The sequence below is a fragment of the Mesitornis unicolor genome, unplaced genomic scaffold (genome assembly GCF_000695765.1).
Source record: "Mesitornis unicolor isolate BGI_N332 unplaced genomic scaffold, ASM69576v1 scaffold53372, whole genome shotgun sequence".
Taxonomy (NCBI): Eukaryota; Metazoa; Chordata; class Aves; order Mesitornithiformes; family Mesitornithidae; genus Mesitornis; species Mesitornis unicolor.
The window spans coordinates 12,268-38,564 of NW_010170922.1; the positions used below are offsets into that span (position 1 = coordinate 12,268).

The window sequence follows — 26,297 nt, forward strand, 5'->3', positions numbered from 1 at the left end:
CCACTTTGCCTTTGCTACCTTTGAGTTGTGGAATCTAACTTTTGATTTCCTTACAGAACCTCCCTCCCAACCTCTGTTGGTTCCTCTTAAAAATGGTTTAGGTTTGGCCAAAGTAGAATTTACTTTTTAATTCAGCCATTAATATGAAAAATCTCATATTCATAGAGCTCAGCCTTCAAGGAGCTCAGGAGGAGAGGCCGGCACGGGAGCCCTTCCACATGGAACCCCATGCTCCTGCCTAATGGCTGCAGTTTCTAGTTCTTTGCTGTTGTTGCTTCATTAGTTTGTGGGGTGCTGCTCAAATGTAGCATACAATATAGCCTCGGGCAATACCTGTCCCATTTAAACGTGTTTCCAACTTACAAAAACCTCTGGGCAAATTGTTCTGAGGGGTGCAGCACCCCAACAGCGAAGTCTTTGCTGCATGTTTATGCATGGCTGGGAGGTGACCTGGAGTCCTCAGGTAAACACATACCTGGCAAGCAGGCTGGCCCTACTGACTTGCTCCATTTAGCCGAGAAAACCAAATATTGAGCTTGCAAGTGGGTAGACAGCAACAGGAGAGCTCCAGTGGAGTCATTGCTGCTCAATGCTCTACACTGTGGAGTGATCTGTTTTTAAGCAGCAGCAGTTTAACTTGTAGTTAAAACCAAAGGAAAGTAAACCAAGTGTGTAAATGTTTTTCTTCATTCAGCTAACATATTGTTAATGCTCAGATCCTCTGACATCCACATGCAATATCAAAGCTGAAAAGATCTATAAGCTGGACCATTGCCTAGAAACTGGAGAGAAAAAAAAATCCCTTCAGAACAGGCTACTTTTGCCCAAAATTGACCACTTACATTCTCACCGAACAGCATGTTGCCTCCCGGAGATTAAACTACTGCATCATTTAATTAAATTCACAATAAAAATTCATGAGACATGTCCTACCTTAAACTAGACTTGAACTCATATTTCTTTACTAATAAACTAGTAGTGGTTTAACTATACCCCATGTTACAGGTATTTTCTGTCCTTACAGAAATGTACCAGTGTTATTGTCTCCGATGCAAGGATTACAGTCTTTGCAAAAGCTCGTCTCTGAGCTCCAACAAAGAAGGAGAAAGAAAGTTTGTCCCAACAATTTACTCAATGTAGGTGTGTTTCTTAAGACCGTGAGGCATCTGAAGATAGGGCTTCTGTACAGAAATGAGCCTTTTTACAGTTTTCATATATCTGTAAAACCCTGTGTTTTGTTATATTTAATTAATAAGATTAATTAAATTCTGTGGACTTTGTAACCTCCATATGTAAAGCAAAGGTTAGTATCAAACTCCAAAAATGTCAGGAGTTCAGAAATATAGGACTCCTGCTCTTTACCTGCAGGATGCAACTGTATTTAAAAGACAGCTGATCTACTCTGGTTGAAGCAATTGTGAGTCTTGGCCATGAATGTCAGGATCTAGTATGTACGTATGTATGTATATATATGTATGCGTATCATTATTTTAGTTCCTGAGTTGTTGCAGAACACATGAACTGTCTGCCAGAGAAAAATACACTTTCAAGCAAGTTCTTAGGCTTGTTTAAGTATTAAAAAACCTACAAGGATATTCTTTCATTGTACTATCATATTTCTTTCTACTACCATAATTTACTCTCATGCAAACTACACAGCCACAGAGCTGACTAGTAAGTCACAGACTCACCTCACTCACTCCCCATGACCATAGGTTCTATTACTAAACACAGACCAAAAGCCATGTCCTCATAAAATTGAAAAACTCTTTGACCCCAGATACTTAGTGGTCATTCTCAAATTGACGGTGCCATCAAATACTCATGTATCTCACCTCCATTGTCAAACCAGGCTTAAGCTCACTCATTCAGCTTATACACTTATAAGTTGACTATACATATACATAGCTTATATTCTTTACATGTGCTACAACATGGCTTGTCTTCTTCCTAAAGCAGCTCATCCCCTTCTCCACACACAAGTATGTCCTATACAGCTACCAGCTATAATCCTCCTAATACTTTGCCTTAGTTTCAAAAACAAATATATATTCATACAGGAATACATAATAAAAGAAAACTTTCGTTTGCAGCTCAAAGCACCAGCATATCTGTTCTGGTATCAGAAGCTAGAGCATGAATTAGAGTAACCTACCTGCAAATTAAATAACTCACCTCTTATCAGTTCAATTCCCTGTAGTCATTTTTCATTGCAGCAAGAAGCACAAGCAGATATTCCCTGGCTCCTTGTTCAGAGGACCAGCATGCTGGAAACGCATTTCAAGCCAATAGCTCCCTCATAAGAACATTTCGTTGTTATCCTTCTTCCTTTGAATGAAAATATACAAAACTGAAGTGCTTCTTACAATCACAAATATGGTAACACAGCAGAAGAAAAGTGGTTTTTCAAGTACTAATCTTGCTTCTGGCAGACAGCCATGGCAGGGGCCCCAGATTTTGCTGTGCTTAAATTAAAAGAAAAAAAAAAAAGAGTGCCTACAGGCAGCACAAACTATCCCTGGCCTTGTACACTTCCTCTTAGTCTCCACTGCTGGGTAAGCAAGAGCTGAAGCTCCCTTAAAAAATACAAATGGCATGGATCATGATAGCCAAAACTTCCTCCAAATGGAGTAGTTTTGCCCAGAAACATATGGCAGCCATCTCCCAGTCAGAAACAATTTCTATCAAGTCTCATTTCTGATTTTGCATATTTCACAAGTGAGGCACATTAGGACGAGAACACTTCACAACATGGCATCTCACATTGAGATTGATGGGACAGACAAGTTAGAGAAGTGAGAACTGGCAGGGTGATACCCTGACCCACCTTTGCTAATGCAATATACAATGCATGAGATTTCCTCTCTTTCAGGGAAAAAAAGAATTCAGATCAGTTCAATCTTAACTGATCTAGGAAATAGTATTCATAGTAGCATATTCTACATCTTGTTAAATATGAACAAGGTCTGCACGCTTGGAACTTGACTGATACGGTTATTTAGCTTCTAAAATGAACCTACTTCAGGATGTTTCCATTATTATCAGAGGCTTATGAAAATTGGATACCTAGAGGAACCCCTTTGATTTTGATCCATGTTTGAGATCTTTCCAAGATTTGCCATTCAAGCAACAGTTGAAGCATGAAGTGAATGTACAGATTACAGATTAACCCCTAATTGGGCATTAAAAACTTTCAATGTCCCTTCTTGAAATGATTTAAAAACAAAAACAAAAAACAAACCAAGCCAATACTCCCCCACCCTTAAATTCCAGAAGAGCTTTCTAGCTTTCTTTTTCTAATACATTAGGCCTAATGTATTATACATTATAATGTATTATACATTATAATACATTATTTTTCTAATAATTAGGTAGGCATTGGCCTACCTTCCATCTCCCACTTTGGATATTCCACATTTGCCCTGTATGGAATTTGCAATGTCATTCTGCCATAAAAGCTAGAGCCTAATAAAGGAGTGTATACGTATATATTTTTACATGTGTGTGTGTATGTATATTTATTTGCATGTATAGACAAGGAAATCCTTGCAGTTGCCTCCAGTGTAAAGCATAGTAACCTATGACAGTATATTAAGAAGCTAAGAAATTTTACATCGTTATGACAATTCCTGCAGTCTTTATTGCAATCACTAAAGGCAGAAATTACCTTGTCTTTAAGCAACTGGAAACTCTAGAAAGAGGTTCAGAGGTGCCTAAATCACAGCTAAGCATTAGGCCATGTTTTATGGATTACAGCCTGGAAGATGCTCTTTGTCCAGTTAAAGATATGCTCCCGAGTATGTAAGAATTTGAATGCAATCTGCTCATTAGAAAGCATTCTATCCAAACCAATTATCCTTGGTGTCTTAACAATAAAACTTAATCTGGTTAAGTTATATATAATACATCTTAAAATTAATTTGGGCACACTAGGGATAATGAAGCTGTAGTGGCATAGAAAATTAATCCAGCACTTTCCTATCTAAGGATGCCAACATAATTAAGCATCGACGTAACTGGGAAGTAAGTTTGATGCCTTTAAGAACGGCCCCCAAAATTAAATATGACTAAAATTCTTGGCTTAACATGGTCTTAGGTCTGAAATTACCAATACTGATAGTATTAGTATCAGTTCAGGTCCAAATAAATTAAACCTTTCCTGCATAAAGCTGCAAGTTAACTTCACCAACCACTTTTGTAAACCGTGTAATTTCTTGAGCTAACACTTCAAAGTTATATACATGTGTCAAAGTGGAGTCCAACACTTACTTTTAGACAAGGAATAATTTAAGCAAAGATCGGCAAATCCCTTCAGAGGTCTGTTGTGTTCATCCAAGACTGAATAGGGCGTTCACCAGCTGAACTTGATACTCAAGTTCATGACCTTTTCCTATTGGAACATAAATCCATTACAGCTCCAATTTTCTCATTAAAAGCTATCTGGCCACCTTATGCTATAAGCTCCAGGAATAAAATGACACTGCTAAATCTAAGGCAGTGCAAACAAGAACATACAGCATAGTATGTTTTCTTGAAGAGTTACACATGCTCTCCTTTATTCGCCTTGGTCTATCACACCATTTCAGGCTTCCTTATTTGCCATCTGGTTCCTGTTTCAATCTCACTTGTCTTTCATCTGGCTCGTGGCCTCCTTTGTTTTATCCCTCTCTCCCTACTGCGCACAACGTGAACTCTCAGTTAACTTTCAAAACCACACTGGTCATAGAATGATGCAAAAGGAATTTTATAGACTTTAAGACCAACAGGGAACATTATGGTCCCTGAGCTTGACCTGCAACACAGGTCCTGCAACCTCCTTGAGCTGCAACACAGACCAAAGAATCCAACCCAGTAATTTCTATGTCAAGCCTGTAACCTTAGTATGACCAACAATGCATCTTTAGGAAGGATACTTATAAAGATCTGCCAGATCTGTGTGATCGTGTACTGCAGTTCTGTCAGTAACAGCAGCAAATGACAGGAGACGGTTGCCCAGGTTTATTCTGATGCTTAAGATTAGTAACTACCTGGATGATCAAAATGAGCTATTTAACACCATCTGGATAGACAGAATCCTGGTGATCCTAGGAAAAGACTTCTGCAGGGAGTGTGTAGAAGCAACACCTTGGCGGCTGGGGGAATACATTAAATGTACAGGAGACACAGGAGCTTAATGGAGAGGTATTCTTAAACTAAGGCCTTTGCTCTTAACCTTTTTGCTAAGGTTGTTTTAATTCTTACTTCATTGCTCGTTCTATCCTCTGCTATACAATCAAGTTTTGTACAGTCAGGCTGACCATGATAGGTCTTTATTCTTCATCATGGTGCTTCTTTCAAAGAAGAATGTTCCTCTATTAACATATTCTCATTAGTAACCAACTCAGAGATTCTCTGTTTTCCTGCTCCATCTGCTGGTGTCTGAGTGTATCACAGCACAGGGCAGTTAGAACTACTCGGCTTTGTGGGCACCACCAACGTAGAAGACTTAGAGAAAAAAAGGAAGTTTTCTTATCTTGAACAAGAGAGTTCTGATTCTTGGTGGAAAGTAAGCACCTATATATCAAATCGAATGGACTTCAGAAATTGAACCAAGCATCTTACTTTCAGGAATCATAAAGTAGGAATTTGCATATGGGAATTTAACTGAAACATAACGTTCTTTCTACCATATTGAAACATTACAAGAAATACCTGCCTGAATTAGTATGTTAAGTTTCAAATGAGATATTTAAGATATTGGAATATGCCTCCCACGCTCCTGCTTAAGCTGTAAGAAGTTGCAAATACCCACACATTTAAAACATGTAATTTATACAGCATACAAAGAACAGCTAAAGTTGTTAGTTTTAAAATTTACTAACAAAGTTTTCTGCATTTATGCATGTGCTTTGACACACAGCCAAATAAAAAATTCTAATTTATATTTTAAAAATGTTTCTTCAGCAAAAAGCAAGCAAGTACATGGAAGTATCCTAAAAGGCCATTAGTCTTTTGCTAACATGGCTTACAGCCTTCCATTCTTCCCTCTCTTTACATGGTGACTGCTATTACATGAGGCAGAGATGCTGCTGGAAGAAGGTCAGTGCCAAAGGCACTGTGTTATTTTCTTTCACCAACTGCAATACAGAGAAGGGCAGCACTCATAAGCAGCATGTGATTCTCCTTGAAAACATGGAAATTATTGCTTAATTGTCTGACCATAGTGACCCAGATACATGCCATATTTACAAGGGACAGGGTGTGTCCTGTGAACAGCCTAATACCTAATCTACCCATCTCTGTACACTTGCCCAGAGCAGCAGTCAGCACAATGCTGAGGTTTGTGCCAAACAGAATCCTCCTTCACAAAAAAGGGCTAAGCTAAAGGACTTATTAAAGTGACATTTTGGGTAAGACTTTATTAAATTTCTGCTTCAGAGAGTCACTTTGAGGATTTAAGGTCCTATAGCAGGAAAAAGGTGAAAGGAACCCCTGCAAAGTGCGAGCAGGCACGCCCATCATGCTGTTAGGCACTTTGGAAAGCCCAGAGAGTCTCTAGGTCAGAGTCTGATTTGGGCAGGACAGACAGCTACTTCTGCTTCTCCTACAGCAGAGCTCTGGACTTTCTTTAATGGACCAGCATGATATAAGATGCATGATCAGAGAAAGAAGTGGCCAACACTAACTTAAGCCAGCTAACATTAAGTCTCTTGCATTTGCCATTTCTAGGGAATGGACAAAACTAAACAAGCCTGGCACGTAACTTACGACTGGCCAAAAGCTCCTTTAACAACCGCATACAAGCAGTGCTGGCCTTCACCCAAACTTTCCATCATACCTTGCAATCCAGCCATCTACAGCTTGGTTAATACAGTAAAAATAACCTCCTGGGGGATTTTTAAATTCTTCCATTTGCTTTTAGTCTACCTAATGATTTCTGCTGCCTCTTTTTCACAGTTCATTTGGAGTTATATCTGGGAACATTCTCAGCAGTCAACAACTGATCTGCAGTTACCTCATCACCATGACTTCTGCCTGCCCTTGGTCTTCTCTGCAACATGATGGGTGGCAGTTCAGCATACAGCTGAATCGGGTCATCAGGCTTGATACTGAGAGCTAGAGCTGGGAATATTGGAAAGGTGGAAATTTCATTAAAGCCTGACAGTAAAATGGAGTTTACCTTGCTATTATTAAGAAAGACAAGGTTTATAGAGGAAGACTGGCCACTGCATTGTAACCTCAATTTCTGAAACAAAATTTTAGTAACTCCATATTGTTCCAGTCATGATGGAAAAAACATGTAAATAAGCAAAATTTTGAGATGTAGCATGGTTCTCTTGACCACTAAGTTACAAGGTAATGACACTCCCAAAACAACCAGCAGCAATAAAAGAGGGGAAAAGGGCAACTGCAAAGGACTTAGTGTTTAAGTACCTGCCATATTTCAGCAGTCTTCTGTCAACAGGCAGATTCTTTGGGCTTCTGTACTAACAGCACCACCTCCTGGTCAATGCACTAAAAAAAACCCTTAATAAAAATCTCGTTACAACCTACCAAAAATTCTCTTTTAAGCTCTGTCAAACCAATTTCTAAATAATGCCACGCCCAGTGCATCAGATCAAATTTTAGTCTTCTCCTCCTCCCCACCCTCTGCCCTCCAATTTCAAGGATACCGTTCCAAGTCAGAGTACACATCTCACTAAACTGCAATGGCTACAATCCATACTGACACGTGTTTGCCATCATCTGATACCTACACTCCAGAAATCTTGGCAGACTTGCAATGAAGCACTGCAGCAGCAGTTCCAAATCACTGCTCTTGCATGATAGTACTGAAGACAGAACTAATTGCTCTTTTTATGTCTCTCTTACAATTAAACAACAGCAGAATGAGTTACTGCTGGTTTCTCATTATCATAGCTTCTTCAGGCCTCAGACAAGAAGATGACCTAACTTTACCAACATGGAGCTAGGTATATTACCACTTTAGTGGTGTTTAAAAACTCTGCTACAGTTCTATGCACACAATTAAAATCTAATTCTTCAGTAGAATGTTGCACAAAAGTTATGAAAAGGAAATTGGCTACATTAAAGCATATATACCAGCAGGTACTAACCTTTCATGGAGAAGAGCCAGTAGAATGAAACATTCAATGTGCAAGAGCTCATGAGTACTGAGAGGTAAATAGAGATAATTGACAGAGATAAACAACTTTGTATACAGCACCATATATGAGTGACATGGTCAACAAATGGCATTAGCTGTACACACTTTTATTGTTTCCCATCCCATTGTAAAAATCAGACTGTTAACAGATAAGTTTCTGGCACAGTGGAATCACCAGTTTGTATCCATTAGGGGCATAAGTGGACAAACTTTGCTGCACTTCAAAGCTTTACCATACCAGCTGCTTCTGAAGAAAGTTTAAGAGGAACTGCTGTGTAAGGCAGGTCTTCCCAATGCTTAGGTTTTATACTTGTAGAGACAGAGTTGCAGGCAATAAACTTATCCTACACAGGTAGGAAAAAACCGCATTGTGTAAAACAAACACATACAAAACAAAACAAAACACCCCTGGCAAGAGAAAACACTTTGTTCCAATCAACCTTGACAATGTGTACAGGCAAGGAGACATTCACAGCACTGGGGTATAGCTGTACCTATTGGGAGAGATGTTCAATATCTATCTATGACTCCTACATTTGGTTTAATAACAATGCTGTTTAGCATGCAAAATACCACTTCAGAATTCAGAAAGGTAAGGACTACTATTAAAAAGCTCCTGCTAATTAACTATGGCTGTTTTTCCAGCTGCTGCAGACCCTGTCAGTGCACTACCTGGAAGTTTGGAAACAGGAAGCTGGTGTAATGAACATGAAGCGATCCACAAACGCTTAGATATTATTGAGGAGGTAAGAGCTATTGGGCTGGCTCCTGGACCTTACCAGACCCTCTGCCCCATCTTTTTTACCAAAGGAAAAAAAGAATAGTTTTGTTTCTAGATACTGTCCCTTCTTAATATTATTCTATTCAAGGTCTGACCTTTTTTTTCAGATGTCATGGTTTGTAACTATCCTTAAAGCCATTATTACCAGAAACATATATAAACCTAATGAATTTCAAGCAGCTGATGAACCAATCACTGAATATTACATATCAGCCTTTTCTAAAATGGTTATAACTGTGTCTGTAAAATAACAATCTCAGAACTGATACTGGTGAGGTTTCACATCTACTCATGGCAAGATGTGAATTCTGCAGGTAACTCCAAGACTGACAGTGGAGTTTGTCCTTGCTCCTGCAGACACTAAGAGCTAAAAGAATTCTATGACTGGGATTCCAGAAAAGCTGCAAAGTTTTTATCTTTTTCCTGGTGTTTTAAGCAGTCACAAGATACTTGTCCAGTGCTAACTACTTCCAGCTGGGTAGCTACCAAACTGCATCCTGTTGGTTCTCAAATTACAACATTACCTCTCTCATGCCCTAGTTGCAGCCCTCTTCTTTCCACCCCATCAACTCCTCTCATGTTCCATGCAGATTCTTTTCTTATATATGATGGTGGATCAGAAATGAGAGAAAAATAACAACAAATTAAGACAAAGCTCCCTCCAAGAATTCAAGTTATGGGTGATTCTTTATACAAATGAGTTGTAATTTAACTCTTGCAAAACAAAGTTTTAATACCGCGTACCACTAGAGGGCAGCATAACACAAGAAATATTTAAATCAGCACTGCGCAATGTAAATTAAATTAGCTGTTGGCATTATGGGACATTAGATTTGCACTTTCATTCACACATTTGGTACAATTGCTTCCACTTCACCCTATGACTATGCCCTTTCTCCATTCGTCTCCTCTGTTTTCATTAGACAGTAATAAAAACAGTGGAGCATCTAGAGTCAGAAGTCAAGTCACTCCTCAGCATCATCAGTGAGACAACATCAAATATCCACATCACTCCAGGAACACCACTTATAGACTATTTTGATGGTAAGTATCTAGTGGACATAACCTCAGTTGAAAACAGTGTGCCTGTGTTATTACCAAATATGCTATCTTTTCTCCTCCCAAGATGTGAAGTAATTCCTTATTCAGTGCAGCTAAGACCTCAGTTGAAATACTGGGTCCAGTTTTGAACACCAGGTTTCAACAACCACTAAAAAGAGCGGGGGTAAGAAAAGGAGGAAAAAAAACCCCACCAAACAAACAAAATCCCAGCCAAGGAGTTTGATATGTGAGCTACACAGAAAGGTTGTTAAATTGGGGATGTTTAATCTAAAGAATATTGAAGTATACCACCAGAATGAGTGAGGCGGCCATAAAGATGAAAGCTGTGTTTTCTTTTCCATTGCAAAAGAAAACAAAACAAGAAATAATGCAGCAAGAAAGACACAAGCAAAACAAAATGCTCAAAAACTGCAGAGCTCTAGGACATTCCTTCTGCGATCTCATGAATCATAGTGACAATTTTCCACATTAAAGTAACAGGATTCATGTTTTAAACAATGTTTAGGTGCAAAGATTGATCCTGATCTTACAACCAAAAATAATTACACCAACTCTTCCCTATACAGATACCAGCTGAGCATTGCGAAGACAGAAGACAGCCAAATGTAACAGCAGGGTTGTCATAAACAGTTGCACTTTCATTCATTTAATAAGCTTGTGTTTCCAGAACTGCAGCAGGGATGAACAATCTTCAGCTGTAGTTTGCCTTCTGTGTTCCTGTGCTTTGTAATAAAAAGGTATTTGCTTTTAGACACTACTTCTAAGCTTTGTATTTTAAATCTTTCAGCAGGTCTACTTAATCAAAACTGCATTTCAAATACAGCACTCGGTAAGAAAACCAGAGTAGGTGGGGCCCAGGACTAAAGCACAGCTAAAGAACTTCCCTTAATTCAAAAGCTTACTCCTTCCCTGGAAAAGAAGTGAACCTTTGCTATTGGTGTAGATCAATAAAGATACACTTTCAGCTGCAATTTCCTCTCAAGATAGGCTTAGATTGTCAGACAAAAATGAGTGTATGGAGTAGTTTGGCTTTGGACATAGTCATGTTCCTGCCACTGACTGAACAGGAGTCCTACCTGCATGTTCTAGTCACAATTGGGCCTAGAAATTCATCATTTGTGCACACAGCCACCTAATTCTGATATCATTATACTTCCTTGCCATGGCAACAATGCAACCAAGATTAATTCCAACATCCAGCCCCAAGACACCTCCATTTTCTTCCATGACAAACAGCAACACAATATCTTCTAGGAAAAAGGACCTGCCTGACCTTTACAGGATGGTGTGAGTGTGTAATAAGAGAAGGCGTTTTCACCTTCTTGATTAACAAGCAGTCTATTTTCACTGACCTAGCTCCAAACCTCTTCCTCTCTTGTATGATTTTTTTCTTCATGTTTCTATTTTGAGAACTACAAGCTGAAGAGATGCCATCCATGCTAGCAGAGAATAAAACTTCAGAGTTCCAGGAGTCAGAGAAATTACAACATGCAAAATGAAAATACTGAGCAATAACTACAGATTACATGTATCATGTACAGACAATTGCTTATCAACAGCACACAAGTCCCAAACCCTTGTCAACACAACCATTTCTGAATAATTCTGTGGATTCAAGCAGAGTACTTCTATGGAAAAACATCAGCTGAGTCATCATTCACACACAAATCAACATGAACACCATAAAAGCACAGTGTGCAAAGAGTTAGAAGATAGACAGCTTTAATTTCATAATTCCTTCTTACGTGTGTATACATATATATATTTTGAAGGCACAATCCAAAACCTTAGAACATTAACTATAGAATCTTTACTACTGTCAACATTACTACTGCCTTGTGACAGTTGCCCTAGCGAGAATGAAATGTGGAACACATCTTCCTCAAGAATAATCAAGGAAAGAAAACAGAACTTGACAAAACTTCTTTAAAACAGTCTTAACTAGACACAAAACCTCAAGGCTGCTCTCTCCACGTATCAGGGAGTAGGCTAGTATGAAACCAACTCTGCATACAACTTACATAAACCTTGCACGAAAATGGCACACGTTTATACAAAATAAAACCTTAAATCATACAACTGTGATTTTGTTCCATAACACAAACATTATTTCAGCATAACACAAGCAGAAAAGAAATAATGACCTGTCATTCATGGATTGCTGAAATTACTATACAGAATCCTGAGCAGATGACACATAAGCTTGATATTTATATTTTTCTGGCATTTATTACCTGCTATTTTTTAACTGAAGGAAGATATATGCAATATTATCTTTAAAAATTTAATTGATTTAGGAGAAACAGGTCATTATGTATTTACTTGTGGATAAAAACAGATGCTTTAAAGCAAAAACATGAAAATAGCAGCTTTTTAAAAAAAAGCTCAATGATCCATTTAGTCATTTCCACCACACAACTTGAGTAGGATTTTCCGGTAGTCTCCTGAAGTATCACCCTGGAAAGAAATTCAAAAAAATAAAAGTTGAAGACTTGTACTTTGACAGAGAGGAAAAAGTAGTGTAAGAACCCTAACCACAACATTAACATCCAAAAGAGATGAAGCCAGGGCTGAAAGAAAGCAGATGCTAACTTCTTTTAAGAAGGAAAAAAACCTTAAAAACCTGCTAATTAGAAAACACTCTAATAGAAGTACAGAGTAAAATCTGCTTCTTCCATAACAGGAACTGAAAGTGTCTGTAGAGAATATACTTCTATAGCAAATTGAATTTGGTGTACTGATGCAACTACTTACTTGGGAATAGTTCAATAAAAAACTCTCACAGAAAAGTTGTCTTCCAGCAAAAGGTGTGAAAAATATGGGAAAAATAATACAGAAGTCCTTTTCCCTGAAGTCTATGTGGGTATTTTTACAGGGGCGGTGACTGACAGTTAACTATTATGTTCAAACGTTAAAAACAATGCCCCAATATCTTAAAATCTAAGGGTTTTTTTTTCCACAGAGAGCATCTCTTTCATGTTGTGGGCAGTGACAGTCAGTATGGATGCATACACAAACATGCATTGAAAAGACTGAAAGATTTGATGAAGAACAGAAATTAATCACACAAGGTCCTGCTAGCTAAGTTTTGCCTGGTGCTCTTACGAGTACAAAGTGTCTCCTGGGAGCTGCTCATTAAGTAGTTTTGTTTGATGTGGCTTGCTAAGCCTTTTCACAGAACAGTTTCAGCTAGAGCATTTCTCTCATCTTTCATCTTCAGGTGTGACTGAAAACTGTTCTGTCCAGATCAAAATTATTGCAATAGTGACTGAGAGATGGCTCAAAGATCAGGATAAATCCTGTACAGGTGTAAACCACAATTCACAAAATAGGAAACATTCCTGTTTATATATGTGCTGAAAGAACTGCTGTCCACTTACAAATAAAAAAAAAAAATAATAATTGAGAACTTACTTTCCAAGGATGTTTTCAGCTCTACATTTACAGAAATAAGAAGTAGAATTTACATGCATGTAACTCTGCACATGTATTCCCCATATTTACTGAAACCAAGTTTTGAATAAGTTCAGTCCATTAAATGGGTTTGGCCTGTTTTTGAATGGTAAAATTATTTTAATGCCAGATCAAAAGAGAAGGAAAAAGAAAAGGACAAAAAGAGACATACAACTTTTCCATCATTGTCTCACTGTTTTGCTCTCTCACACTGGTGGTTACAGGGCATGTAACTACCATAGCAGAAGCACATTTTCAGTCCAGAATTACACACTTGGAAAAAACTTCTGCTAGGTGACCCTCTGTGGTGCAGGGACAGAAAGACCATATTGTCGCTGGCAGAAGACTCTCATCAAGAGTTTTTGGCATACACTATTCTTCACTATCTCTGCAGGATTCCTTCCAAGTAGCTCCAAGTTGCAGCCTCTCAGTGTTAACAGCAAAAGGAATAAATAAGGGCTTAACAGATTTGGCACCTTCACTACAAGGTAAGTGAAAATGGCACCACTTGCTATCCTCTAGCTCTTAATTCCCTCCCCATGGGCCAGGTATCCTCTTGACATTGCTACAGCTGTCAATAGCAGTAGTAGGGTGGTTCAACTGCTAAAGAATCTGAAGTTTAGTCTATTTCCAAAATCTTGTACCTTCAAGAGAAAGAGGAGGCAATTATTTAAGAGTGTATTAGGAGCTTTAAACTTTTTCACCACACTCATGAAGTAGAGCAATATTGTTACTCAGTTGGAGGACTAAGTAGATTCTACAAGATCATACACAGAAATTGGGACAGAGATTAGACTTAAAACCAGGTCTCTGAAATTCCTCTTGACCAATTTCCCTTTCCTTCCTTGTCTGTTGGCTCCCTTCCGCTCTCCAGCTCATCTCACCCCCATGCAAAAGCCAGTGCTGTCTGTTCTCTGGCACTTCAGCCTCCACTCTTCTGCAGCAAACCAAACACAGCCAGTTACACTCAGTGCAGTTAATAGCTATTCAGCACAAGGATCCGAGTTCTACTTGCAGAAAGGATGTCACATCAGAGAAGATAAAATCCCCAAGCCTCACAGTGATATCTGAGTAGAGGGATCTGCCATACATCCGCTTGTATTCTGCACGTATGTCCAGCAAGTCAACCTCACTGCGTGACACCATGATTCGAATCAGAGTTCTGTCTTTTGTTCCCGCTCCCTGAAACAAACAAAATAGCAAGATAATGTATTAATAATGTGTGGAAATGCTGGATGATACAGCACTAGTAAAGAAATAAAATAAAATAAATCATCACCCTACAAATGGCCAACCATTTACCAGCATAACCCCATTGATTTCAATAAGCTTGGACAGAATTTGGCCTATCGTGCTTTAGTAAATTTACTGCTAGGACACCAACAGTCATTTCTCTGCAGAAGAGCAGTTAGGAAGAAAAAAGAGAAAAAAGGGAGCAGTTTGTCAAAGGGACGGGGGTCAGCAAAGTTTCGTAAGTTTAATGACTTATTTATTTATTTCACATAGACCTCCCTACTTAAAAGACAGTAACTTCAATGAATCTTAAGCATATTTGTGTTTCACCAAATGAAAACTTGCTTTGTTTAAGGTATGCCTGTCTTTGTTAAGTGGATCAAATTAGCTAGATTTTTCCAGCCATTCATAATAATGACTGCATCTTGTTAATCATCTGCCCACTGAAAAATATAATACCTTCACAGCTGAACAATTCATCACAATAAGCTGTACAAGCTTTTTCTTTTTAAAAAGAAACAACAAACAGAAACAAAAACACACTGTAAGTTTATGTATCTTGTCACAGGCACCTACCTTCATAGCTTTCTGCAGTCTCTCTGCAAAAAAAGCTGGCGTGTTCTTGAGGCACTTAACTGCAAAAAGAAACAGTATTGCAGAAATCAGGTATTTGTTCTCTGTCAGAGCTCACAGGCATTTTTTGAGCTTACCCTAGACAGTCACATGCTTTAATTTTTAACAAATATACACTTGATACAATGCAGATTCCACTCCTTTAGTTAGTCACTGAAATGATTTTTAATCCAAACAGTAGCTGCAATAAAGGACCGACTACACTTCATGGCTCAAAGCAAACTTTTCAGTCACTAGAAATCATCTAGCAGTCATAATAAATCTTAAGTCTAATGACCAGATTCTTGCTTACGAAGGGAAAAGAGGAGATAAGGAGGGGGCAACAGGCTGGAATGAACACATAGTCATGCTTCTGGCCCTTTCCTAATATAAGGATTTTTAGGCCATGCACCTTCAAGTTATGACAAATTCAAGTCTTGCCCTAATACAAGTTGGGAAGCTACTGATGACAGAAATCTCATCCTTATTTTAAAGTTAATTACACTTCCGTTTGTTTTTTTTTAGCTGTCAAGTTCACCAGGACTCATGAAAAATTCTTGACATGCTTATTTACTAATGACTGGATTTTATATTTAATTACTGCAGTTCCTTAGAAATCTGAAACAGCAAAATCTAAATCAAATTACTGCCATGTTAATCAGGATAATGAAAGAATCCTCCATCACTCATCAGAATTAAAATCTATATATTGATCATATGTTGGTTACAAGTAAACAATCATGCAATCTGTGGCTAACTACACAAAAAACAAACCACACCTGATTTATATTTTATAGCACAAAAAGTTATCAAAAGCAACCATGTAAAAATCAATACAGAACAAAAGGGGTAAACTTAAACACATTATTCCACAGCAACACACATTCCATATAGGAAAAACTAGTTTTCTGAATAGGAAAATGTAGATGAGCGATAGCAGTTCACCACACACAACTGTCAACGATACATATAATACAATTCAAAAACAAATGACAAATGAAATGCATGTTTCTTTATCACTGTATTTAGCTAAAACAACACACTTGCACTTTAAGATGTTTGAAGATGTTATTGTAAGTTACCAGCTGCACAGTCCAGAAAGCTTTAAAGAAAGCAAAATTAAATATTTTCAATTAGAAAACCTTTTTTCCTGAAAATAGGGTTCACAGAACAAATGATGCTAACGTCACTGACTGATATATATATGTGTGCATATACATATATATACATATAAATAAAAAAAACCCCACAAACCAAAATCTATCAAATAAAGCAGTTATTCAATGAATATTAAAGACAAATCTTGCTCAAAAGGTTGTTAACTTGTTTGCAAGCTACAGTCCCAATTCTGAATCTGTATCTACATAGAGATCTGCCATGTGACTGTAAAGCTCTGTGAAGTTTAAGGACTTCCAAACAGTACAGTTTCTTTACCCAGGCAATATTTTTCTACAAACATTGGGAAATATATTTTTTTCCCTAAGTTTGGTTTTCTAACAATACTTTTTGAGGTGACAAATTCTGAATCCTGGAAAAGGTCTGCAAAAGTATCACACCAACAGAGCTGGACTGAGCTTGAGAAGGCCACTACAGTGACATCCTGGCCAAGCAGAGTAAGAACAACAGTTACATAGTTGACATATGCACAAGACAGGAGTGAAAAACTGAGGCTTTTAAAATTGATTCCATTTTGCAAAATTTTGTTAGAAACTTCCATGAAAAAAATATATTGCAGTTGAGCCAAATGTTCTCTCCCATCTTGTTTCAAGCTGATGCAAAGTGCATTTTTTTTGGTTATTTCAGTGGGAGGTTTTTTCCGTTACATCTTTTCTAGTCACTACCACATTCAAAATCAAAGAACACCACATTTAAAGCAGCAGCTCTAGATACCACAGTAAATTCACAGAAATAAATAGAAAAATAAATGGAGATGCAAAGAAGCAGTCTTGTGTAAGAGATGAGAGACCAAAGATGAGATCGAGAAAGAGGTCCACAATTTTATCTTGAATAAAACATTCCAAATAAAACTACTGCACAACAACTTGAGGCCTTGTCCCAACCTCATGGAAACTGATGACTGACTCCCAAGGGACAATAACAGATTTGAGGTAAGAGCCTTTCTTCTTCAGAAATAATGGAGGCACTCAAAACCAAAGATTTAACAAAGCTGTGACCACAGGAAGTGTGGAAAAAATAACCCCTTTGCATTCAAATTTAAAATTCAAGTTTTCTTTCTACTAAAAAGAGGTAGAGGTAACTAATTAGACAATTGATGTATATATTTTGCTTGATTTTCAAAGCCGTCCCAAATATTCCACTCTCACTAACTCAGAGGTTGGTACAAGTTCTCATCACTTCTTAAAACAACGCCAAGTACAGTTAATAATTCTCTTCCCACTTTAACATGTGAAATTTAAATTCTGCAGCTGCCTGAAGCAAAGGCTTCATCCATCATTCTGAGGGGAATTAAGTGCCCTGCTGTACTAACCACACATGACTTCACAGAAAGCTCAACATAAAGAGCAGAAAACTGGAATGATTACTAAGAATACCATCCTTAGCTGGAGTCACAGATGCCACCATCTCAGCCAGCTGTAGTGGAATACCAGGAATTCACTCACTAATACATGTAATAATACTAACACATAACACACATACATACTCATAATACATACTAAGACAACACATACCTACTGCCAGCATGCCCTTTTCCAGGTCCCCAGACATTTCACGACATATGCTTTTTTCAATGTCCCGGTTACACATCCTCTGGTACTCGCTGAAGACTGTTAATGGAAGAGAAAGGTTTCAGGAGATAGCCTCACAAAAAAGAGGTGGCACTGGTGCATGCTGGATGGCTTCATTTCAATTCCACTTCTCAATCTGATGTTACAGTATACTCATGCAAGTTTTAATGTCTCAAAGATTAACACTATGTTATCAACCATATTGTTCCATTTACTCGTCATCATGCTCCTGCTCCTTCTAGCTTGTCTAGTTCTATTCTTGTTTTTAAAGGGCTAGACCAAGAAACTGCTGTAAGGGAAACAGTGAATATTCTTCTAGGAAAGCTCTGGGTGTCAATAAAATTAAGAAGAAAACATTCAGGTTCTCATACACACACCCATCCCTTTCCATTTAACTGCCCCAATATGCAGTACACTGCAAAAGTTCTATGTAGTTACTGAAACATTTCCACCACTATAGACTGACATAACACCTAATCACTCGCAAGTAAAAGTGGAAGGGAAGGACTGCAAGTGTCTGTGCACACACAAGCATGCAGAACTGAAACAATTCTCATTTTTCAATTCTTTTATCAGAGAAGCATTTGAACAAGTACGACCTCTACCTGTTGTGATATTTAAGAAAGATGATCATAATGTGCAGCTCTTGTGCACCCTTTCCCTCAGCAGAATTCACCTTGCTTTTCATTGAGGCATCATTACACCCATTTTACAGATGGGGGAAATTCAGGCACAGAGCAGCATTGTACGGAATGATAAAAATGTACAACAAAATCAAGTTACTGTTTAAGTAAAGGACATCCCATTACCTGCTCTGAGGTGGGCCCTGCTTCTTGAGCACAGAATGGCATTGAATTTGGATTCATCAGTCCCTAGACGGTTCTCTCCAGCTGCATATAGCTCCTAAACACAGAAGAGAATTCACACATCATTACTCAGAAAACCAGTCAGGCCGAAAAGCTACGTTACAGATCTGCTTCCTTACAGTTTCTCCTCCTTATAGACTTGTTTCTTAGCCTATGTACTGCTGGAAAACAGGAGCAATCACTAAACAGCAACTAGTTCTAACCTTCCTACAATATGCTATACCTTCAGTCTTAGTTTAAAAAGTATCTGAACGCTGTTCTTCCTAACAGGGCTTACCTCTAGCTTTTTCCCTCCGTGCGTCTAGGTAGGTTCTGGGAGGTTCTCATCCTTTCACTAAGGTATACTATGTAGAAAGCTATTTACATTACTATTTATAAGACAGTAGCGCGCTGAAACAATCCAGTGTTTTCTTTTAGCTATGTGCTGAACTCTGGAACACACAAAAAAGTACCGAGGCAAGAGTTACTAGGTCCAAGTGCCTTATTTGATGCAAAAATCCAGAGTTCCTTAAGTAACAGGCAAAGGCTAACATAGGTGTGGAATAGAGTAAAATTTAATCCCCATACATATCATCTCTTTGCAACATTCCCTTACTAAGCAGCACAATGGAGTCACCCAACACCTGGGAAAGCAATACAGCTGACAGAATGGGAGAGAAGAAATCCCTATGGAGACTGTTCCCAAAAGCTTCATCTCTGTAATGGAGCTATATGGCTCTAACGCTCTGTCAGAGCTTTTCATATCACTTCCATCTACTGAAACATAAGCAGGACATCGTCCAAAACTAAGAGTAAGCAGAAGCCACACAGTCAAATTCCAGTGTATTGAGTTGACTATACTTAAAAATGATGAAGAATTTCTACTGACCTGCACATCTTTTTGGACAAGAGACATGTCAACGGTTGTACTTTCATCTCTGTTTCCCTGAAACAATTTGAAGATACAAGTGTTGCTGGTGGGCCTTTTTAAACAGAAAAAAAACCAAACCAAACCAAAACAAAACAAAAACCCACAAAAACCCCAAACAAATCACATACAAAAACAAATTCCAAAATCCCACCATGTGAGTACCTGAGAAAGTGAAACTAAAAGCCTCTGAAAGTGTCCAGATGTGTCACTTTTTATTGCTTCCTCCAGAGTTTTCTTAAATTCTAGAGGAGACACATAGTCGTAAATCATCATACACCCCTGCTCATTTCATAAAATCATACTGTCAGTCAGTGATTAAGGAAGAAAAAGAAAAAAATGTTGATGCAACTATAACAAATCTAACCTGCTTTATAGACCCTGTTGAGTTCATGAATATGCTCATTACTGCGAGAAGCTAAGATTTCAATGAGACAATTTTCATCTGTGCCAACGCCCTAAAACAAAGCAGAAAGAGAAAACACAGTCTTCAGATTCTCATCTTACTTCTACAACTTCATATAAAAGAAATTTAATAAAATTATATTACAAAATACAATTCAGAATATAATCATGATACCAGAGATGTCAAAGCAAGTAGTTTAAATGCTACTTGTAACATATTTCCAAGACATAGAAATGTATTAAAGAGAGAAACTGAACAAATAATTAAAATAATTACGAACACAAAATTTCATTTTAAAATGTCAACCTTCATATCAGATTTTAGGCATATTAAGAATATTTTTTCTACCATTAAAGATGAATTTGTTAATCCTAAATGGTAACTTTCACTAACTAATAGATAGCAATTGCAATTACAATACAGCTAATATTATTTCATCCTCCTAGCTACTTTCATATTGTGGTCAAAGAACATGTAAATATAGGTACTGACTGAGTAATAGAAATATTTATTTCACCTTCATTTAAACACTGTCTTGAAATAAAAATGTTTGACATATTTCTATTTTAAAAATCTAAATGTTTACAAAATAGTCTGACTGCCTTAAAGAGAAAGTACACAATACTTCCATAATATTTTAGAAAAGGTTCAGCACAGGCTAGGAAAAAATGCACTTTTGAGGTGGGGGAAAAGACAAAAAGAAGGTACATCCTGCCCAAAATCTTTATGAACCTAGTTTTCTGAACTGTTCCTGAGCACTGAGTGTAAAGTCACTGGAAACTCTAAAGATAAGCAGTTTTTAATCAGTTTCATCACACCTCAAAGCAAAAACCCAGAAACAAAGATGCCCCATGCAGCGGCTAGCTTAGAAGAGAGCCATCTCAGTGGCCTACGCAAGATCACATAATAAATGAACTGCAGAGACCATCAGAACTAATTTTCTGCCTTTTCTGTGTATTTATCTATTAATATATTTTTGTTACAACACAAACCTAATAGATACCCTCTACCTTTAACCTATGGGAATAATATTTCTCAATTTTACTATCCTCTACCTCCAAGAAATGGAGTACTAATCAGTGAAACAATGGGCTGAATATCTGGATGGAGAGGAGGGTATGTAAGTTCAAGCTTTTAAATGATTACCAAAAATTTTATCAGCTCAACTATTTTCTCTATCTTATAAATTTGTACCTCCTACACAAACCTTTATAGCTTCCTTGATTTCATAAGCATCGAACATGACAGGTGTCTTCATCATTGCTAAGATTGTCTTCTCAAAGTTACCTGACAGTTCAGACTTGAGATCCTTGATTAAATCCTAATGAGAAGCAAAAACAAGGAAAAAATGCATAAAGACCAAAATTGACAAATGTAAGTACTAAAATTTTTGAGTTTGATTAGAGTTCTTAACGTGTAAGCATCAATAACATATCTTCAAAGGAAAGCTATTACACTTAAGAATACTAAACCAGCACAATGTAACATGCATTTCTAGGTAATTATGATTCAATTAAATAGACTACACAGACCTGTTCACTGTAGGGGGCTAGACTAGATGACCTCTAAAGGTCCCTTCCAACCCAAGGCATTCTGTGATTCTATGACCAAAGAGTCAAAGTAACCATTTAGCAGAGAAACTGCTTTCTATGTTTCATCTGAAACACTCCATGAAGAAATCAAGAGTGGGTAAAAGCAGAGCCCTAAACAGGCTATGACTTTTGAGCTATCTTCCCCTTAAGCAACTTCCAATATTTTTTCCCAAATGCCAAGTCTTCTGACTTCCAGTGAAGGAATGTAGGCTTTTATTTCTTCCTTCTGTTCTCATGAGGTATTTACCTTTCCATATGCTGTTTTGAAGGACAACATGATCTGCTGCCGTTGCTTGTTTGAACGACTTCCAAGACAATCAATAATCGCTTGCTCATCAGTTCCTGTATATGAACACAGACACCACAGAAGGAGCATGCACATCATGTGAGGACTTGGCTTTCTGTTTCCATTTGATCCTCTTTCTTCTAAACCCGGCCAAAGCACATGTATGCCTTCAACTGATCCACAGTATCTCTTGCGTATGCACACAGAACTTCACGCTCTACTCCCAATCACAAACATAGTAAGAATACAAAAAAAACCAAAATAATCCCCAAACTAAATATCAAACTCATGTTGTTTGTGCCTACATGCACTTCCAATAACGCTTCTGATAACAAAGGACAACCACATATGAACAAGCCCACTCAGTACATGTAGCACTGAAGAAAGGCAGTGCTGAACCAAAGCTGCAATTCTACTTTAACTGGAATGTAAATCTATAGACTGCTCACCAAATCCCTTCATGGCCTTCCTTAAGACTTCTGCATCCTTCAGAGGGTCAAATCCCGGTGCATCGGTGATTGTGCCTCGGTTTCCATGCTAAAACCAGACCAAGTCGAGTTGCATGTTAGTGTTAATCAGTAAAAAACTCTTGGTTTACTACTGAGGAAAGATAACCACTGTTACCGTTTTTCTTTTTGTTAGAAAAGTAACAGAGAAAACGCAAAAAAAACCCTACCCTAAAGAAAATATTCATTTCTATATGCAAATTCTGAGAAAACGCAAGGTCAAGAAGGTTCACTGATATTAAATCTGCTGTCCAATTAATTAAGGTTTGATGAAATTATTTACAACTGGCAATAGTTCTGTTAAGTTAGGAAAAGGAAATTTCATTAAAGTTTAATTCACATCAAGTCTTTCTTCTTGGATAATGTGGTAAAACAGCATTTGTTTCAAGTCATATGTACCTACATTACTTGCATTTGGAAAGGATCCATCTCTTTTTAGTCAACTTCTTTTCATTACTTTCTTTTCTTTTCAATTTTAGGCTCAGTTTACTCTTACATACACAAAGAAAAATGTAGAGAAACACATACACAGTCACATCTCAAAACAAAAACACTGAATGCTCTTACTGTTATGGGAGAGACCATAGGCCCTGTAGTTCCGGTGTAAGAGGGCATAGACGGATTCACAGCTGGGCCTGGTGGAAAATTTGGCATAGGCTGCTGCCCTGAGTAAGCTGCTGGTGGCTGTATTGGATAGCTCATAGGCTGCTGACCAGGCACTGGTGTGGGCTGGCCTGGTACAGGGCTACCTGAGTATCCTGGGTAAGATGGCACTCCTGGTGGTGGATACCCTCCATAAGGTTGCTGTCCTGATGAATGTTGCCCAAAGCCACCTGGAGGGACTGGAGAATAACCCCCAGGTGTTGAAGGATATACACCTTGTGGTAAGTTTGCCCCTCCAAAGGTCCCTGCCAGGTTGGATGCCTGCAATGACAGTCAATCAAGCAAGAGATGGGAAGGTCTACAAACAGCTGAGTTTCAATAACATGGTTAACACAATACAACCTCCCTCCCCACCCCAACATAGGTAGTTCTGCATCTGCAAAAGAACTTTGCAATAATCATGACTTACTAGCAAGCAAAATGGAAAAATAAAAAAAACATATTCAGTTGACTCTTGCTTTACTGTAATCATCAGCTGCCATATGTCAAGAAGCAGAAGCAACAGACACATACCTGCCACTGCACCCAGCATTACACATCACTCGCATGGAAGAGTGCCAATAGCCACAGACCTCTTATTCTAAAAAACTTATGCCAGTTAATCCCAGCAACACAAAAATATGCTTATCCCTTCTCTGTCTGTGGCTGCCTTACATGAGCACAGCATCATCTGCAATCATCTGCCACAAAGATACTCCACTGCAGATGCAGTATCTTCCCATGACACACATTCAGACCCTCTTCTACAGAGGAAGCAGAAGAATTGACATTTGATGAATGCAGTGTCCTCGGAGCTAGTTGCTGTGGATATTGCTAAGTGCACCCTAGATAGTTTCATGCTCATTTTGACTGCTAGCTGCCAAATCACTTCATTTAATCATCGCCTCAGAAAGGCATCTATAATGCAAATGTCTTCCCACAAATTATGCATTCCTTATGCAGCATAACAGATTTCTGAAGACTAAGTTGTCAGAAGTGTCACTCACTTCTACTCTGTACAAAAAGAAAAAAAAAGTCACATTGGAAATGTTTGCATTTTCCTCAATCAGTGTAAAAGGTTTTTGCTGCCAACTGTTAAACATCAATGCTTATAAGAGATAGCTGATCCCATATTCTTTTCAGGGATGAGTCAATGATACCTCAGATTGCACAGCTTTGTTCCTTATTCAGACTGGGCAAAATCCAGGTAATAGGAAAAATCTGGACTGTGTTTGCTAAAGTGAACATAACACTGAGTATCCACTGTTAGCAAGTCTGTTCCCCTATGCCTCTGCACAGCAAAAGACAAGTTATATTACCTTTTACGCCCATGAATTTTGGAGTTAGGCTCTTAAATCAACATTTAACTAGTGGTCTGCTTTCCTAAAATAAAGAATAGCTTGCAGTAACTATCTTCTTCAATAGATAATATTGAACACTGAACACCAAAACAGACTAAACATAAAGGCACAGAACTCAAGCAATAAAGTTCTCAGTGGCGATGCCAGAATCATCTTTGTGCTTAAGGAAGTCACAATTAAACACATTACATGAAAGAAAACTCACCATTCCAGCCATGTAGTTGGGATTGAACTGATTGGCATAGCCAGCCACATTTTCTAGACCAATTGGAGGTGGATTTGAACCTGGAACTGAAGGTGGATAGGGAGCGCCACCCCAAGGACTGCTACCTGAAATCAAATACAGCTGTGCTGAAACAAAAAACTACACTACTAACTAACTACTCTTAAAACTTATTCATTACTACTTACATTTCTAATGTAACGTCTGTTGAACACAAGGAGTTTGGGAGAAGGAAAATCAACTGAAGAGGTGCAGGGCAGCAGTGCAATTATGACATAAAGAGAAGCCTCACTGGATATTTCTAATCATGTTAGTTATCGCTGAATCGAAGTTCTAATTTAAAACAGTTCTAAACATATTTAAAGGTTAACACTCAATATTTATACTATTGAGTATTTACTGCTGAGAAATAGGATTTATCCTCCCAGGCTAGTTTGGCTTCTCACTGTACAATGCTTCCCCTTCCAGAGTTAGCTTGCCTAACTCCACATTTCACCATACCCATATGACCCCACTCCTTTCTTTCTACCGACAATACTAACTGTAAAGTGCATTATCAACAACTATAAAGTAAACTACCCTAGCAGCAAGTAATAGTTACACATTTCATTAGCTTTATATTATAATAATCAACATCCTTTTTAATAGCCTTCTCCCTTCCATATACAACCATTTGCCCAAGAACAGTGAATTAGGGATAATGCCATAATTAAAGCCCTATTTTTTTGTGGGATGTGGTTTTAAATGGTGTGACTGATTTCTCATTTTTCTCACCAGCTGCCTTCAAGACTCAATACTGACAGGACTGTTCCTTGACATTTACTGATTTTGGTCAAATTATGACCATCTCCTAGTGCTGTGTGCTTCGTTTGAGATGAATGAAAATGGACCTTATATAAGTACATAGTAGAGCACCCATATTATGGAAATCAGAATCCCCAGACAAGATAAAATAGGACTTAAAAAGAAAGTACAGAAAGCTTCAGTACGTCAAAAAAACCCTCTGCATCCATGCTACCTTTCCACTCCAGATAGGACCACCACTGCCATTTAATGGTTACTTCATCTAAACAACTTACCTGGGGCTGCTGGTGGATATCCACCCGCTGGTGGATAGCCAGGGTAACTCATTGCAGAGATCTGAAAAGTATATGTGATACAGTTATTTTCTGTAATGCTTCGCTAATTATACCACATAAAATTAATAGGCAACACATCTGCAGTAGCCAGGCACCAAAATTTAGATATTAACTGCACAAGTTGCACAGGCTTTTCCCTAGGAAACCTCTTCCCATTTCCTTTTAATGGACCAATAAACATGTTCAGATATCAAAGCAGTTGTAGAGTCACCACTCAGACTGTTTTTCTTATTCCTTTCAGTTACTACTCACTGCTTACTTTGTCTATTATGTTGTCAAGGACATACTTCTTAATGCTTACTTTAATGCACTATTAATGTCTCTAGAAGTTTGCA

The 26,297-nt window shown here is 38.0% G+C and overlaps 2 protein-coding genes across 2 annotated transcripts; one reads left to right on the top strand and one right to left on the bottom strand.

Annotated features, from left to right (window-relative positions):
• Positions 1-8,231: 8,231 nt before the first annotated feature.
• PLAC9 (placenta-specific 9) lies at positions 8,232-10,598 on the top strand. The gene is given in 4 exon segments (XM_010179841.1): positions 8,232-8,421; positions 8,792-8,892; positions 9,851-10,007; positions 10,495-10,598. Coding segments are annotated over 4 exon segments (552 nt in total).
• Positions 10,599-12,362: 1,764 nt separating this feature from the next.
• Positions 12,363-25,954, bottom strand: ANXA11 (annexin A11). Its single transcript, XM_010179840.1, has 14 exons — positions 25,903-25,954; positions 24,806-24,930; positions 23,165-23,521; positions 22,541-22,628; positions 22,053-22,147; positions 21,421-21,534; positions 20,175-20,265; positions 19,973-20,052; positions 19,769-19,825; positions 18,844-18,937; positions 17,978-18,073; positions 15,252-15,310; positions 14,502-14,624; positions 12,363-12,446 (listed from the first exon to the last, which is right to left on the bottom strand). The coding sequence occupies exons 1-14, from the start codon at positions 25,952-25,954 to the stop codon at positions 12,387-12,389; spliced, it is 1,491 nt and encodes a 496-aa protein (XP_010178142.1). The 3' UTR covers positions 12,363-12,386.
• Between the last annotated feature and the right edge of the window lie 343 nt (positions 25,955-26,297).